General features: G+C 53.1%; 1 protein-coding gene across 2 annotated transcripts in view; it reads left to right on the plus strand.

Annotated features, from left to right (window-relative positions):
- The window catches only part of DDC (dopa decarboxylase), a 78035-nt gene that overhangs the window by 20329 nt on the left and 44169 nt on the right, over positions 1-13537 (plus strand). For both annotated transcript variants that reach the window (XM_004739387.3, XM_004739388.3), the window contains 5 exons: positions 659-887; positions 3487-3600; positions 5819-5938; positions 10817-10951; positions 11681-11824. In XM_004739387.3, coding sequence (XP_004739444.1) covers positions 687-887; positions 3487-3600; positions 5819-5938; positions 10817-10951; positions 11681-11824 — 714 coding nt within the window. In that variant the 5' untranslated portion in view covers positions 659-686. The remainder of the gene's footprint in view (positions 1-658; positions 888-3486; positions 3601-5818; positions 5939-10816; positions 10952-11680; positions 11825-13537) is intronic.

Consider the following 13537-nt stretch of genomic DNA (forward strand, 5'->3'; position numbering starts at 1 on the left):
GGGCAGTGTGGTGTCCATGGAGACTTTATGGAACCTAACTGCCCCGTGTATTCAGGGCACCACCTGTGTCTTCCTGATGTCCTAAGAAAGGGAAAGGCTGGGTCTGGGAAGCAGGTTGCATGCAGGACTGTGGTCCCAGGTGGGATTGGATCAAATGGAAGCAGACACAAGCTGATAGGAGGTTACATACCCAGGGCTCTGGCTTGAGTGCATGACACGCACCATGTGAGTTCACCTCCACACCTTCCTGAGGAATCGGCTTTGTCACCTTCAGTTCTCACGTGGGCACAGGGGCTCAGAGGGTTACACTTACCTGTTTCTGTCTGGCGGCTATGGAGGAACAGGGCGGGACTTGGTTGGTGCTTGTCATGCCGGTTGGGATGGACCAGGACGAGAAGTGAGTGCTTGGGGCCCCGTTCACTGATGCAGAGGATAAGATGAGCATAGCCAGCCAATGGTAGGATGAGCATTTGGTTTGTGTGTCCAAAACCAGTGGTGTTTCCACCCATCCAGACGCGGAAGGAGGTGCTCCCACCTGGGTTCTGGGTGTTTCCATCACCGACCAGGCTGTCTGAGCAGTCAGCTTGCCGGGAACTGCCCCGGTCCAGTTGCAAGGTTGTCATAGTTGCTAACCGATGTATTTTCTCTTGCTGTGAAGGTTCTGCCTCTGAATAAGACTGGCCACCATGAACTCAGGTGAATTCCGAAGGAGAGGGAAGGAGATGGTGGATTTCGTGGCTGACTACTTGGAAGGCATTGAGGGGCGCCAGGTCTACCCCGACGTGGAGCCCGGCTACTTGCGGCCCCTGATCCCCACCTCTGCCCCCGAGGAGCCTGACACATTTGAGGACATCCTCAATGATGTTGAGAAGATAATCATGCCGGGGGTAAGTCTGGACCCCAGGCTGCGAAACAGAAGGGCTAGTGTTACGGTGGCACCTACTGGGTATCAGGCACGTCATACGTGTCATGCTACCTGTCCTCACAGCCACCTTGCTGGCGAGCCAGCTGAAGCCCAGAGAGGCTAGGTAATCAGACTGAGGTCACACAGCTAGTAAGTGACGGAGCCAGGACTGTGCCCCGGATTGTGCGGGCTTCCAGGGCAGTGAGTATGCTTCTCCCCATAGATCCCCAGGTCGGGTCCCGCTCTGAGCCCGGGGTACTTGCGTGAGCCCTCATAGGAACTTCGTTTCCACCCCTAGTGGCTTGTTTCAAGTAAGTTCCTTGCTCAAAATAGAGCAAGCACCTTCCTAACATTCTTGTGTTCAGCAAGGCAAATTGCTTGCCCGGAAGACATTATTTATTTTACTTGAGAAAGGGAGGGGGCGGGGCGTTTCCCTGCTTCTCTGCAAATTCTGTCCTTGGAGGCAGACCTCTTTATCCGAAGTCATGAGTCACAGGGCCACTGACCCGGGGCAGGGCTGTTCCTCCTGACCAGTGTGCCTCTTTCAGACCAGCTGCTCACTTTCCACCTCCCACGGGTTTTCCTTGACATTTGTGCTTGGAGCAAAGTAAGGGTTTCCTGTTCTCGCCTTTGAGGTTGTGCAAACACCCTGAGCTGCTCTGCACTAAGGCCCTAAGCCCCTCCAGGGGAGGTGTGGTTAAATGTCAGGTAGTGGGTGTGGCAAAACACTCCGGGCTGGGTGGCTTGGACCACTGACATTTATTTGCTTCTCATAATCCCGAGATTAGGAATGCGAGATCAATGTGCCTGTGGATTTGGTTCCTGGTGAGGATTCTTAGCCTGGCTTGCCGACGGCCACCTGTGGGCATCCCTCTCCTCCTTGCCAAGGCCCCCAGAGGTCCCACTCCTAATGTGATTACAGTGTGTATTAGGGCTTCCACACAAGAATTTGGGCAGCACAAGCATGTTCCATGATGGGGAATGTGGGAGACGACGGAATTTGAAGATTTCTGGTGGAGTGAGAAGGGGGCATTTAGCAGTGTCCCAGCTGCACTGGTGCGTGCACTGTCCTGAGTCCTGGGGTTCCTGGGTGGGCTGCGGGGACAGTAGGTGACCTCTCGGGGCTCCTGTCTGCAGGTGTGCAGAGTCACTATCCATCTGGAGCGTGGTGTGAGCTTCAGGTCAGAGTGAAAGCAAAGACACAGGGACCCCCAGTTGTCCTTTGCCCGGTGTCAGGGCAAGCAGGGAGGGGACAGGGTGAGGGGACCACTTCCTTCATAGAAATACGGGAATTTGTAATTCACGAAGGCATTGTCATGAACATGAAAACATTTGCATTAGATTCATTTTGTCTGCTGGACCTGAATGTTTACTTCTTTCTCCTGATTCTTCAAAGAAATTAAAGTATTTTCTGGGCCCCCGAAAGCATCTCACCAGCCCTGGTCACTGGGCCTGGCATTCCCTATGCCCCCTCAGGTCCACTGGCAGCCTCTCTTGCCTGAGCTGCCCATGCTGGGACTGTGCTGAGCTTCTAGCTCTCTCCAGACCATTCTTCCCTCCTTCTCAGTCCCCACAAGCTGTTGGCCATACCTGAACCCACCCCAGGCTGAATGCCCTGGTCCTCCCTGGTTTTCTGCAATATGTGTCCATCCCTCCACCCACTCTGTGCTCCGGGAGCACATGCTAGCACCTGGTCCTCCCAAGGAGGGTCCCTGACCTTAGCCTGGGGTGCGGATGACCGTGGTGGCAGCAGGACTGGTCTTAAGTCTCCAGGACCACTCCCAGTTCTCGGAGAGCTCCCAGTGAGTTGCCTTCACAACCAGAGTGGTCTTTTGGGCCACATGGGGTCCAATGGACAATCAGTAACTAGTTTATGACAGAAGAAGTATTTGCATTTTTCTCCAGACTAAGAAAACGAGGAGCGTTGGCAGAACCCCTCCATCCCTAGGGGCGGAAGGTGTCTTAAAGGCTTTATTTCTTCTGTTCCCCACCTGACAGGCTGGTCAACAGCAAGAACAAATAGAACAAGCAGGCACTGCCCCTCCTCTACCTACCTTCTCCCCTCCTCCACCTTCCTCCCAGACTCTGAGATCTTCCCAGGCAGCCCCATGTTCCCAGTCCTAGATCCTCCCACCCCCAGTGGGCTGGCTGGGCTCCTGACACCCCCACTTCCCCCAACACCCCGGTGTGGCCCCACTGCTGCCGTAGCCTGGGACCCTCCAGCCAGGTGGAGACAGAGGAGAGGAGGGATATGGGGGATGATGGAGTTGCAGTTGCTCGAGGGCATGCCTTGCATAGGAGAGTGAGTCGGCGGCAGGAAGACCAGCTGAACAATTGTGAAATCAGACTTGGTTTTTTCTCTAATACAGATTTTACTTTTTTAGAGCAGTTTTAGGAAAGCCATGCTTCTACCCGGAGAGATGGTATTTCCACTTCTGTTTGCTCTCTGACGGGGGCACCTAACCAGAATTTAAAATACAGGGCAGCTTCTGGGACCTCCCCTGCCATGAGGGCCAATGGAGGGCCCCTGGGTCCTCCTCACACAGGGCGGGGCTCCCTCACACCTTGATGTCTGCACACAGGTGACCCACTGGCACAGCCCCTACTTCTTCGCCTACTTCCCCACGGCCAACTCGTACCCAGCCCTGCTTGCCGACATACTGTGTGGGGCCATCGGCTGCATCGGCTTCTCCTGGGTGAGCTCGGCAGGGGGGATCCTGGGGGATTCTGGCAAGGGTGGAACATGCTGCTGTGGGGACAGGGCTCCTGGGCCCACAGGACCTGAGCAGGTAGCTGTGGCACCTGCGCGGACAGAGAGGGTCTCAGCCTTGGAGTGAGTGTCTCATGAGGGAATTTAGAATTCAGGGAAATAGAATGAGATAAAGTCTCCTTTCTAGGAAAAGAAAGCCCAAGTCTGCATGCAGCACTTTTTTTTTAGAGGTACTTGGTATGAATTGAAATCACAACCGAGGCCTTAGACTTTCTGCAGCCTGTGCCTGGGAATCTGCATTCCTGCCAAGCATTCCAGAGGATCTGTGCATACCCTGCAGCTGCCTGGGGCTCATTCCATCTGTTGGCAGCCTGGAGAGGACCCTGCCCATCGGCCGTGTGGAGCCATGCGGGGCAGGTGACTCTGGAAATGGGACCAACTCCCGCCCCCATGCCAGCAGTCCCAGCACCACCTTATCTGGAGATAAAATGCCAGAGGAGCGGGTGGGTTCAGCTCCTCCTTCCAGCTCCCTGCTCCCAGGTCCAGTGCTGCAGGAAGGATTCCCTCCTCCCTAAATGCAGAGCTCAGAAGCCAAGCAGCAGGCCAACAGCATCAGGGATCCCAGGCCTCTTGCGTCCAGAGTGCCACCAGAGTGGTTGGTGCCTCTGAGCTGAGCGTACTCGTGCGTGATGACTCGTGCTGACCCAGGACCCAGGGCAGGGGAAGGACATGTTAGCATCTCCTTGCCCCCCCCCCCGCCCCACCTGACTTGCTGGCTCTTCAGACGAGACTTCCTAGGGGACCAAGTCAGCTGCCCAGGAAGGGTTGGGGGAGGGTCATCCCTGGTTCCCTGCCGTGGGTCTCTGAATTGCTCTCTGTCAGGTGCCCAAAGCAGCATGAGTGTGGACCGGGTGGCCTCGGTCACCTCCCTGTGTCTCTGATGATCACCCCCTTCTAAAGGACACTTTTTTTCATAAGCTACTACAGCAGATTTCATTAGCCCTGCTAGTCCAGAGCCATTCTGTCCCTCCTGGGTGACTTGGTGTCTATCTCATGGTACATGTGCTTTCTGAGGACAATCTGATTCCTCTGGAGCCTGGGCGGGCTGCTCCTTGGCTCCCCTGGCCAAGACATGAGTTCCTAACCGCAAGTGCACTTCCCACGCCTGGAGCTGATCTTGACTGGGATGGGGTAGGACCCTCCCCTGGGGCACACTAGCAGGCAGAACATTCTGCTCCACTTCCCAGCCACGTGTCACAAGCTGGTGTGCACCCTTGGGTTGGGGACAAAGGCCAACCTGCCCTCTCCCCTGTGCAATGACAGAGGAGTGCCCAAAATGGCAGAACACCATCTCCAGCTCATAAAAGGTAAGGTCAGTGGCCTGACCTGGAGGGCTCCCAGGAGATTCGGGCCACCTGGAACCCACCTCCCAGACTGCATCCAGTCTCACTGCACTCCCTTGTGACTGGAGGAGAATCCACCAGTGCGTCTTTCTAGATCTTTCTGTGTATACATGGATGCCTAGATGGGGTTGCACGTGGTGCTGGTGGAGAACAACCCAGTCCATAGGGGTTATTCTGGCCTGAACCTTCCTTCCTGGCCATTCCCCCAGTCCTAGTCGAAGAACACCTATCTGAAAGTCCTTTCAGCTCATTTCAGACATTTGAACAGCATCTGGGGCTGGGAGATTTTAATCTGGGGTTCAGTGGAAGAGTAAACCCTCCTGTTGCTCCCCAAATTCTGCAAGACCTGGCCCGTTGTTCTGACACCAGTGTCTAGAGATGTGTGGCAGAGAAGAGGGGGGAGAGGAGGGTCTCCCTGGGACCCAAGTCTGTGGGTGGGGGACAGGGAGGTCACTGTCCCTTCTGGGGCAGATCTGGGATCTAGGCACTGTGGGTCCCTCAGTTCTCTGAGGGTGAGAGATGTCACATGTGCTAAGCTCTCTGCAGAACACGTGCCCAGAAGGGGCCCCCGTATTGCTTTCAGAGTTGCCAGAGGGAGGGGTCCTGTTGCTGTGCCCAGTTGGGGGGAGCAGTCTCTGTTGAAGTTTCTCCCTGGGACCCCCAGATGGGAGAACATGCCATCACATTAAACCCTCCCGGGGAGGGCCTTTTGGGAAACTGACGCTGAGATTCTAAGTGACAGAGGGTACCTGTTTATGACAAGTTGACAGGCGGCTGATCCCTGTCTTCCTGCCCTGCTAGGCCGCAAGTCCGGCGTGCACAGAGCTGGAGACGGTGATGATGGACTGGCTGGGGAAGATGCTGAAGCTGCCAGAGGCATTTTTGGCCGGACAAGTGGGAGAAGGGGGTGGAGTGATCCAGGTAACACAACAGGGGAGGGGTGCCCAGCTTCCTGGGACACTGGGGTTACACACCAGGGCCACGGGGGCAATTGGGAAAAAAGAGACACTTGAGCTTTCATGGGACCTTCTGGAAAACAAGCAGTTAGGAAGCCTCTCGACCTGGGTAGGGTCCTGGCGCTGTCCACCTCTCCCTCCCCCAGGCTCCGCAGATCAAAGTCGCTCCTGAGTGATTTCCAAGCTTTAATTCATTTAATTCTATAAAAGGCTAGGAATTAGGGGCCTTTTTAACCCCACTTGACAGGCAAGGGGCCTGAGGCTCAGAGCTGTGAAGGGCCCAGCCCACAAGCCACCACCTGCTGGTAAGTTCTAGAACTGGGCTCTCAGCCCACATCTGTCTCACCACAGGGCTATGACCGCCACCACCCAGATCACCATCCTCTGAGCGGTGAGTGCAGCTGTGACTGAGTCATTCCAAGGCTTCTAGAAAGTGCTGTATCAATGAGAACCAAGGTCATCTGACGTGGCCACCTTCTCTACACCCCGTGTCATTCTCTTCACTGGTCATGTGCTGGTGACAGCGACGACGTCCCAGGGTGTGTCAGGGATAAGTCAGGCACCAAGGACGGTCCACGTCTTTGCCACTGGGAGGCTCAGGACAAATGCCACCAAGGAGACGTGGGCTTTGTGCTCTTTTCACTTCCCAGCATGGACGATGGGCTCTGATGAACCCACCATCTTGCTTGGCATCATTTTTCTGGGATCAAGTATATGATAATGAAATTGGGTGAACACTGTTGAGTTTAAAGGCTCGGAGAATCAGTTAAGGCAGCTGTACCTCTGTCCACTGGCCAATGAAAACTCTGAAGCCTGGGTGCCTTTGTGTGCAATCACCTGCCTGGTCAAGTAGGGAGCAGGTCCAGACCAGGGCTTCTGACCTCCATGTGTCTGTTTTCTGTTACTGCTGTCACAGATTTTGGTGGCTTAAAACGGCACAGACCTGGGACACTTGGGTGGCTCAGTTGGTTAAGCCTCTGCCTTCAGTTCAGGTCATGATCTTAGGGTCTTGGGATTGAGACCTGCCTTGTGCTCCCTGCTCGGTGAAGAGTCTGCTTCTTCCTCTGCTGCTCCCTTGCTTGTGTTCTCCCTCTATCTCTCTAACAAATGAATAGAGTCTTAAAAAAAAAAAAGAAACAACACAAAACTATCATTTTATAACATTGTAGGCCAGGTGTCTGACACCTGGGGGCTCCAGGCGAGAATTGTTCCTTATTTTTTTTAGTTTCTGGAAGCTTCCCACAGTGCTGGACCATGGCCCCTCTTCCATCTCCAAAGCCCGCAGCATTCTGTATCTCCGGCCCCTCTTTCATAGTCACGTCTCCCTCTGACCACAGATGAGGAAGGTTCTCCACTTGCAAGTCCGGGATGATTCTTTTAATTTGATGCTTCTCAAAAATCTTACAAATACCCTGTAATCTCAGGTGTGCCCTTCATACCGACAGTGACTTTTTACTGAATGTCTTCCCTGGGCTAGGCTTATTCCTGCTGCTTTATGTGATCCTCATTCAACCTGCAAATACTTATGAGGGTTGACTGCATTATCAAGAAGTTTTCTCATAGCTGAAGGACCTAGAGCCAAGAAAGGGGGCATATCATGCCCAGAGCGCGAGCTAACTAGAGGCAGGTGACCACAAATTCCACCAGCTCAGTCCTGACTTCTTGCTTGGGTTCGTGTCCAGAGGTTCTATCTTGCAATTTTCTTTACTTTAAAGACAATTCCATTTTGCAGAGAGACCTGTAGCCCCAGCATCATTGGGGTCCTGGCATCTTTCAGCCCCTGGCGTCAAATCCCAATTCCCCCAGTTTTGCTGAAGAACACAGGCGACCATGCCTGTTTGCAGCCAGAAGCCCACCTTCCCAGCTGACCAGGCTGATCGTCTGCAGTCCGTGAGGCCCCAGACAGCACGGCTTGGTGACAGCCATGGGGCCGGAGCTGTGGGGGACGCCGTGCCCCTCCGGGCTGTTGTCATAGCTTCTAGACGTCAGCACAGTGACAGGCAACAGAGTCAAACGGCAAATCATCCTCTGAGCTGGACGAACCTGCCCAGAAAATGGTCTCTTAATTGGGTTTGAAAGCTCTTGTGGAAGAAAAGCCAATTGCTCGCTGCATGTGGGGTGACACTTAAAACAGTCAGAGGCGGAAAGGGCGGCTCTGGCCCCTGAGTCACTTGTCACCAGCATTTCCTCCTGCTTGCGTGGCAACCTTTGTCTGCTGCAGTGAAAGCTAAGATGTCATTATGCAGGCTCAGCCTGGAACAGACGCCTGCTCCCCCCTCCCTGGCAAAGCTGGTCTTCCCACAAAGGGCCGAAAAACTGCCTGGTTCCTGTTCTAGGCCTGAGCCTTTGGGCTGCTTGGGAGTCTCTAGAGCTCAGGAATTTCATTCCTTCCTTGGGCCATTGTATGTGTTCAATCACTTTTGGCTGCGTGAAGGAGGGGGACTTATGTTTCAGCACCTGGACAGAGCCCAGAGACAAACCCCAGAGTGAATCAGCACAGCCATTCAAAGCCTTTCATTAGCAAGTGGATCAGGGGAGAGCAGACCTTTGGGGGTCAAGACCTCAGGCAGAGGGTGGAAGGTGGGGGGGGCTTCAGTCCTATGTGGGTGTTGGGGGCAGAACAAGGCAGATAGATAATTCAGCACAGCATGGAGAAGCTGTGTCTTTCAGGAAGCTTCTCATGCTTCACTTCCGATGAGAAGGAATGAGCCAGCGGATCCAGGACGCACACACTGCCGGGCTCAGGAGGAAGCCCAGTGCCTGCTCTCAGGGAACTCAGATTCCCTGTGAGGCCCATCTAGCCTTGCCAGCCCTGTTTCTTTAATCACGTTTGGAAACCTTTCTTCTAACACCACTTCTACAAAGATGGCCTGAAGAAACACAAAACCCACCTCACAGGCCAGATGAAGAGAGGATATCCTGTAGACTCGAGCCCATGCGTTTGAGCTTCAAAACTCTGAGTAAACCTAAATTATGTTCACACTTCACCCGTCTCCCGAAGGATATGCGTCAACTTAAAAGAATGAGTGAAAGCACCGAAATGATAAAATGGAAGAGGAAATCAGGATCCATGAAGGGAAAGGAAGAGAAAACGTTAACGGGGGAGGGTGACCTAATGATTTTCTCGTATATTTCTCTGCAAAAACCGTAAAATCGTACAAATCTGTCATACACGGCAAAAATCTACCTTCTTATATTTCTTCCTTTCTAATGTTAATACTGTTCAGCTCCTGGGTTTCTTCTAGGATTTACTTAAGATGTGGTGGTCATCACCAGTGGGAAAGAGGGGCAAGGCTATACATGTGGGGACCCCCTCCCCTCACCTGGAAGGGCAGCTGGGGCTCACTTCTACCCCTGCCACTTGCTAGCTGCTCACCTGGACCAGGTTAGTTCCCTTCTTGCTGAGCATCCATTTCCCACCTGATGATGACAGACTTTAAAGACAGTTATTGTGCAAATGACATGGGAGAGCACGGCGGGTGCAGAAGCCAAGTCCTCTTTACCCACTCCCAGCCGCACATGTGCGAAGGTTGCAGCGTTCTTTTTGTTGTTGTTGTCGTTGTTTTTAAAAATTTTATTTATTAAAAAAATTTATTTGTTTGACAGAGATAGACAGCGAGAGAGGGAACAAGCAGGGGCAGTGGGAGAGGGAGAAGCAGACTTCCTGCCGAGCAAGGAGCCTGAGGTGGGGCTCGATCCCAGGACCCTGGGATCATGACCTGAGCCAAAGGCAGACATGAGCCTCCAAGTGCCCTGAAGACTGTAGCACTCCCTAATGCTTTGCTAGAGTTAAGGTGTTGACATTAGTTGTGTGAGTCTGCTGACTTCAAGCTTCTGAGTCTCCCGGCAAATGCACCTCATTTTACAAACAAATGCAGATGTTTCTGTCCAAGTGGTGATGAGCACAGAGCTGGGCAGCAGTGCTGGTTCTGCTCTCCTCCTCCAGCCTACACTGGGAGGACTCCCCTGGAAAAGGCATGCCTGGTGCCTTTGTATATTTCTCTGCAAAACCTCGAAAGCTTACAAATCTCTCATACTCAACAAAAATCTACATTCTTTTATTATTTTTTTTTCTTTCTAATGTTAAACTGTTCAGCTCCTGGGTTTCTCCTAGGATTTACTTAAGATGTGGTGATCGTAAGCCATGGGAAAGGGAGACAAGGCTGTACATGTGGTGAACCCCGCCCCCTGCCTAGAAGGGCAACATGTGCTCCAAGTTAAGTGCCCAGAGGTGCTGACTGAGGGGTTAAGCAAAACAGACAAAGCAATGCCAAAGGCCTCTGCCTATGGCTCAGGTCATGATGCCAGGGTCCTGGGATCAAGCCCCATGTCCTGCTCCCTGCTCAGCGGGGAGCCTGCTTCTCCCTCTCCCTCTGCCTGCTGCTCCCCTGCCTGTGCTCCCTCTCTCTTTTTAGAGCGATTCTCTTAGAAGGAATCCTAACACTAAAATGGCAGTCCCAGGGGTTCCGATTTTTCCTATGTGAAGGGGAATCAGCTCTGTGGCTTCACATTCATCTTTTAAGAAAAAGAGGGACACTAGGGATGCCTGCATGTCTCAGTTGGTTAAGCGTCTGTCTTCGACTCACGTCAGGATCCCTGGGTCCTGGGATCAAGTCCCACATCGGACTCCCTACTCAGTGGGGAGTCTGCTTCTCCTTCTGATGCTCTCCACCCCTATGGTCCTCTCTTTCTCTCTCTCATTCTCTCTCAAATAAATAAATAAAAATCTTAAAAAAAAAAAAAGAAAGAAAAGAAAAAGAGGGATGCTAAAGACTCCCCACAGTTCTGATATTGATTCCTTCGCTGCCCCTCGAAGCTCATTTTGACCTTTTCTTCGATCCAGGGAAGCGCCAGTGAGGCCACGCTGATGGCCTTGCTGGCCGCTCGGACCAAGGTGGTGCGCCGTCTCCAGGCCGCCTCCCCGGGGCTGACGCAGGGCGCCATCATGGAGAAGCTAGTGGCCTACTCATCGGATCAGGTGAGGGGGTCAGTTGAGCATGTCGGTCCCAAAGTCCATCGAGCCTCTATGATCAGAATCTTTGTTTTGTGTCCAATCCGATCCAAACAAAACCATGCGACCTTCCCAACATTTCCACAGCAGCCGTGTTTGACATGGGTGTTTGGTGTTCTGTCAGTGTGGACAGGAGGTCATGCAGGTCCAAAGGGGGTTAACGCACCAGGGTCACGGGGGAGCGCCCGGAGGGCTTGGGATCCTGAGCCTCCTGTCGGCCATTGGGAGCCACAGTGAGATCCAGACCCCAGGACAGAGCCAGGTAGGAGACAGCAGTGGTGGGAGCCCCAAGGCAGAGAGGGGCGCCCTCGTAAGAAGGTAAGAACTGGCCTTCCTGGAGTCCTCGAGACACAGTAGATCCAGTATCCCACAATGGTGCCTGTCATTGGCTTCCTTTCTCCAGACACCAGGCACTGAGTGTGGCCCCGAAGCAACCCAGGCCTCGTGGTGAGAGGACCCCCCCAGATAGGAACCGGGTTTGCGCACTCTTTTTCAGGGTGGGCTTTGCAAGCTCTCACTGTTTGCTCACTAAACTGAAAAGCGAGATTCCACAGGACCCAAGACAACAGCAGGAGTGAGGTGCAGGGGAGTGGCGGGGGCCTGCCGCACAGGGAGCTCTCTGCAAAGCGGGGGGCTCACGGCCCCATGCATGGCGTGCACGCATGCAAGACTCTAACTGCGCTGCCTTCTTTCCAGGCGCACTCGTCGGTGGAAAGAGCCGGATTAATTGGAGGCGTGAAACTAAAAGTGATCCCTTCGGATGGCAAGTTTGCCATGCGCGCTTCCGCCCTGCAGGAGGTCCTGGAGAGAGACAAGGCCGAGGGCCTGATCCCTTTCTTTGTAAGTTAACCAGGCATGTCGGGTATGGCCCCCTGGGAGTCTCCAAGCCCCGCCTGGGCCTCTCGGGCAGGGCACTGAGTGCTTGTCCCAGGCTGTGTGGTACTTGTGTGGCCAGCTGGCTGCTCCTTGAGGGAGGCTGGAGCAACACTCCATTCATTTCTCCCTCCACCTAATCCCAGAAAGACGGAAGCGGAGGGCTCAGCCCGGAGCATCCTAATAAGCCAAGAGGTCTTGTTTCTGCTCCTGTCAAAAGTGACATCCTGTGATCGCCCCTTGACACGCTGCCCGCCCGCCCGCCTCCCCGCTCCCCATGCCATGGTAGGATGCTCTGTCCTGAGGAGTGGAGGATGCACCCGTGCACCAAATTAAAAATAAAACCCAGAAGGCCTTGCCGCCTAGATCAGGATTCTGAGCAGACACTAAGACGCGTCGTCAGTAAGGGATGTGTTGCAAACAAGCAGTGACTCGTTATCGGTAAAATATCGAATTAGCCAAACAGCACCAGGTTTCTGCCCATCTGTGCACAGACAGGTATCTTCCAGGGAGGGAAGAGATACTTGGTATTACAACTTAGAGCAGCTGGACATGGGAGTTGTCATCCTGGATGTGGCCATGGCCTGGGGCTGATGTGTCACATTCATGACAAGTAAGAATGACCTTGGCACTAGCCTCATGGTGTTTAGCCTGGCTGAGCCACACGCCAGACGTACCCAGCGGTGCTGAAAATACGTTGATGCCCAGGCCCTGCCCCAGCAACTTTCACAACTTTCACCAGAATTTCTGGGGAGGGAGCCAGGCATTAGAAGCTTTTCACAGCAAGAGTGCCTAGGTGGCTCTGTTGGTTACCTGCCTGACTCTTTTTTTTTTTTTAAATATTTTATTTATTTATTTGAGAGAGAGAGAGCACAAGCAGGGGGAACAGCAGAAGGAGAGGAAAAGGGAGAGGGAGAAGCAGTCTTCCCACCGAGCAAAGAGCCTGCTATGGGGCTCCGTGTGGGGCTCCATGTGGGGCTCGATCCCAGGACCCTGAGATCATGACCTGAGCTGAAGGCAGACGCTCAACCATCTGAGCCACTCAGGTGCCCCATGAGCGTCTGACTCTTAATTTTGGCTAAGGTCATGATCTCAGGGTCCTGGGATCGAGCCTGGGTTGGGCTTCGCACTGGGTGAGGGGTCTGCTTCAGATTCTCTCTCCCTCTGCCCAGCCCCCTTCTAAAATAAAAAATAAACCTTAAAAAGAAATGGGAGCTCTACATGGGAGCTCTACATGGCAACTTCAAGACGCTCATATTACTCCTGAACCCTTCTCAGTATCCAAGTGTTTCCCAGCTGTTAGAGCAATCTAGGTTTGGTAGACTTTTATGTCTACTTACAGACTTTTATATTACTCCTGTCCATTTTTTTTTTAATTTAAGGTTTAATCTTTGAGACAAACTTTTTTCCCTCCAAAAAAATTGTTTCCTTCAGTTCAGATGAACTAGACCTCATTGAAAATCTAACTTGTGACTGGGGAGGGCATGGAGGGTATAATTTGATACAAAATTTGATCCTGATTTATGCAGTTGCCAGGGGAAGCAGGAGCATCACCAAATAATCACCCTGTAGAAGGATCAAGAAGATTCAGATGTAGCTCATGGGAGAAGCTGATGGCCAAGGCAGGTATCCGGCTGTGATCAAGGCTGGGCCAGAGTCACCTTAGTCACCCTGTCCTGC

Source organism: Mustela putorius, unplaced genomic scaffold, assembly GCF_011764305.1.
Source record: "Mustela putorius furo isolate JIRA1106 unplaced genomic scaffold, ASM1176430v1.1 tig00003845_pilon_pilon_pilon, whole genome shotgun sequence".
NCBI classification, from domain to species: Eukaryota; Metazoa; Chordata; class Mammalia; order Carnivora; family Mustelidae; genus Mustela; species Mustela putorius.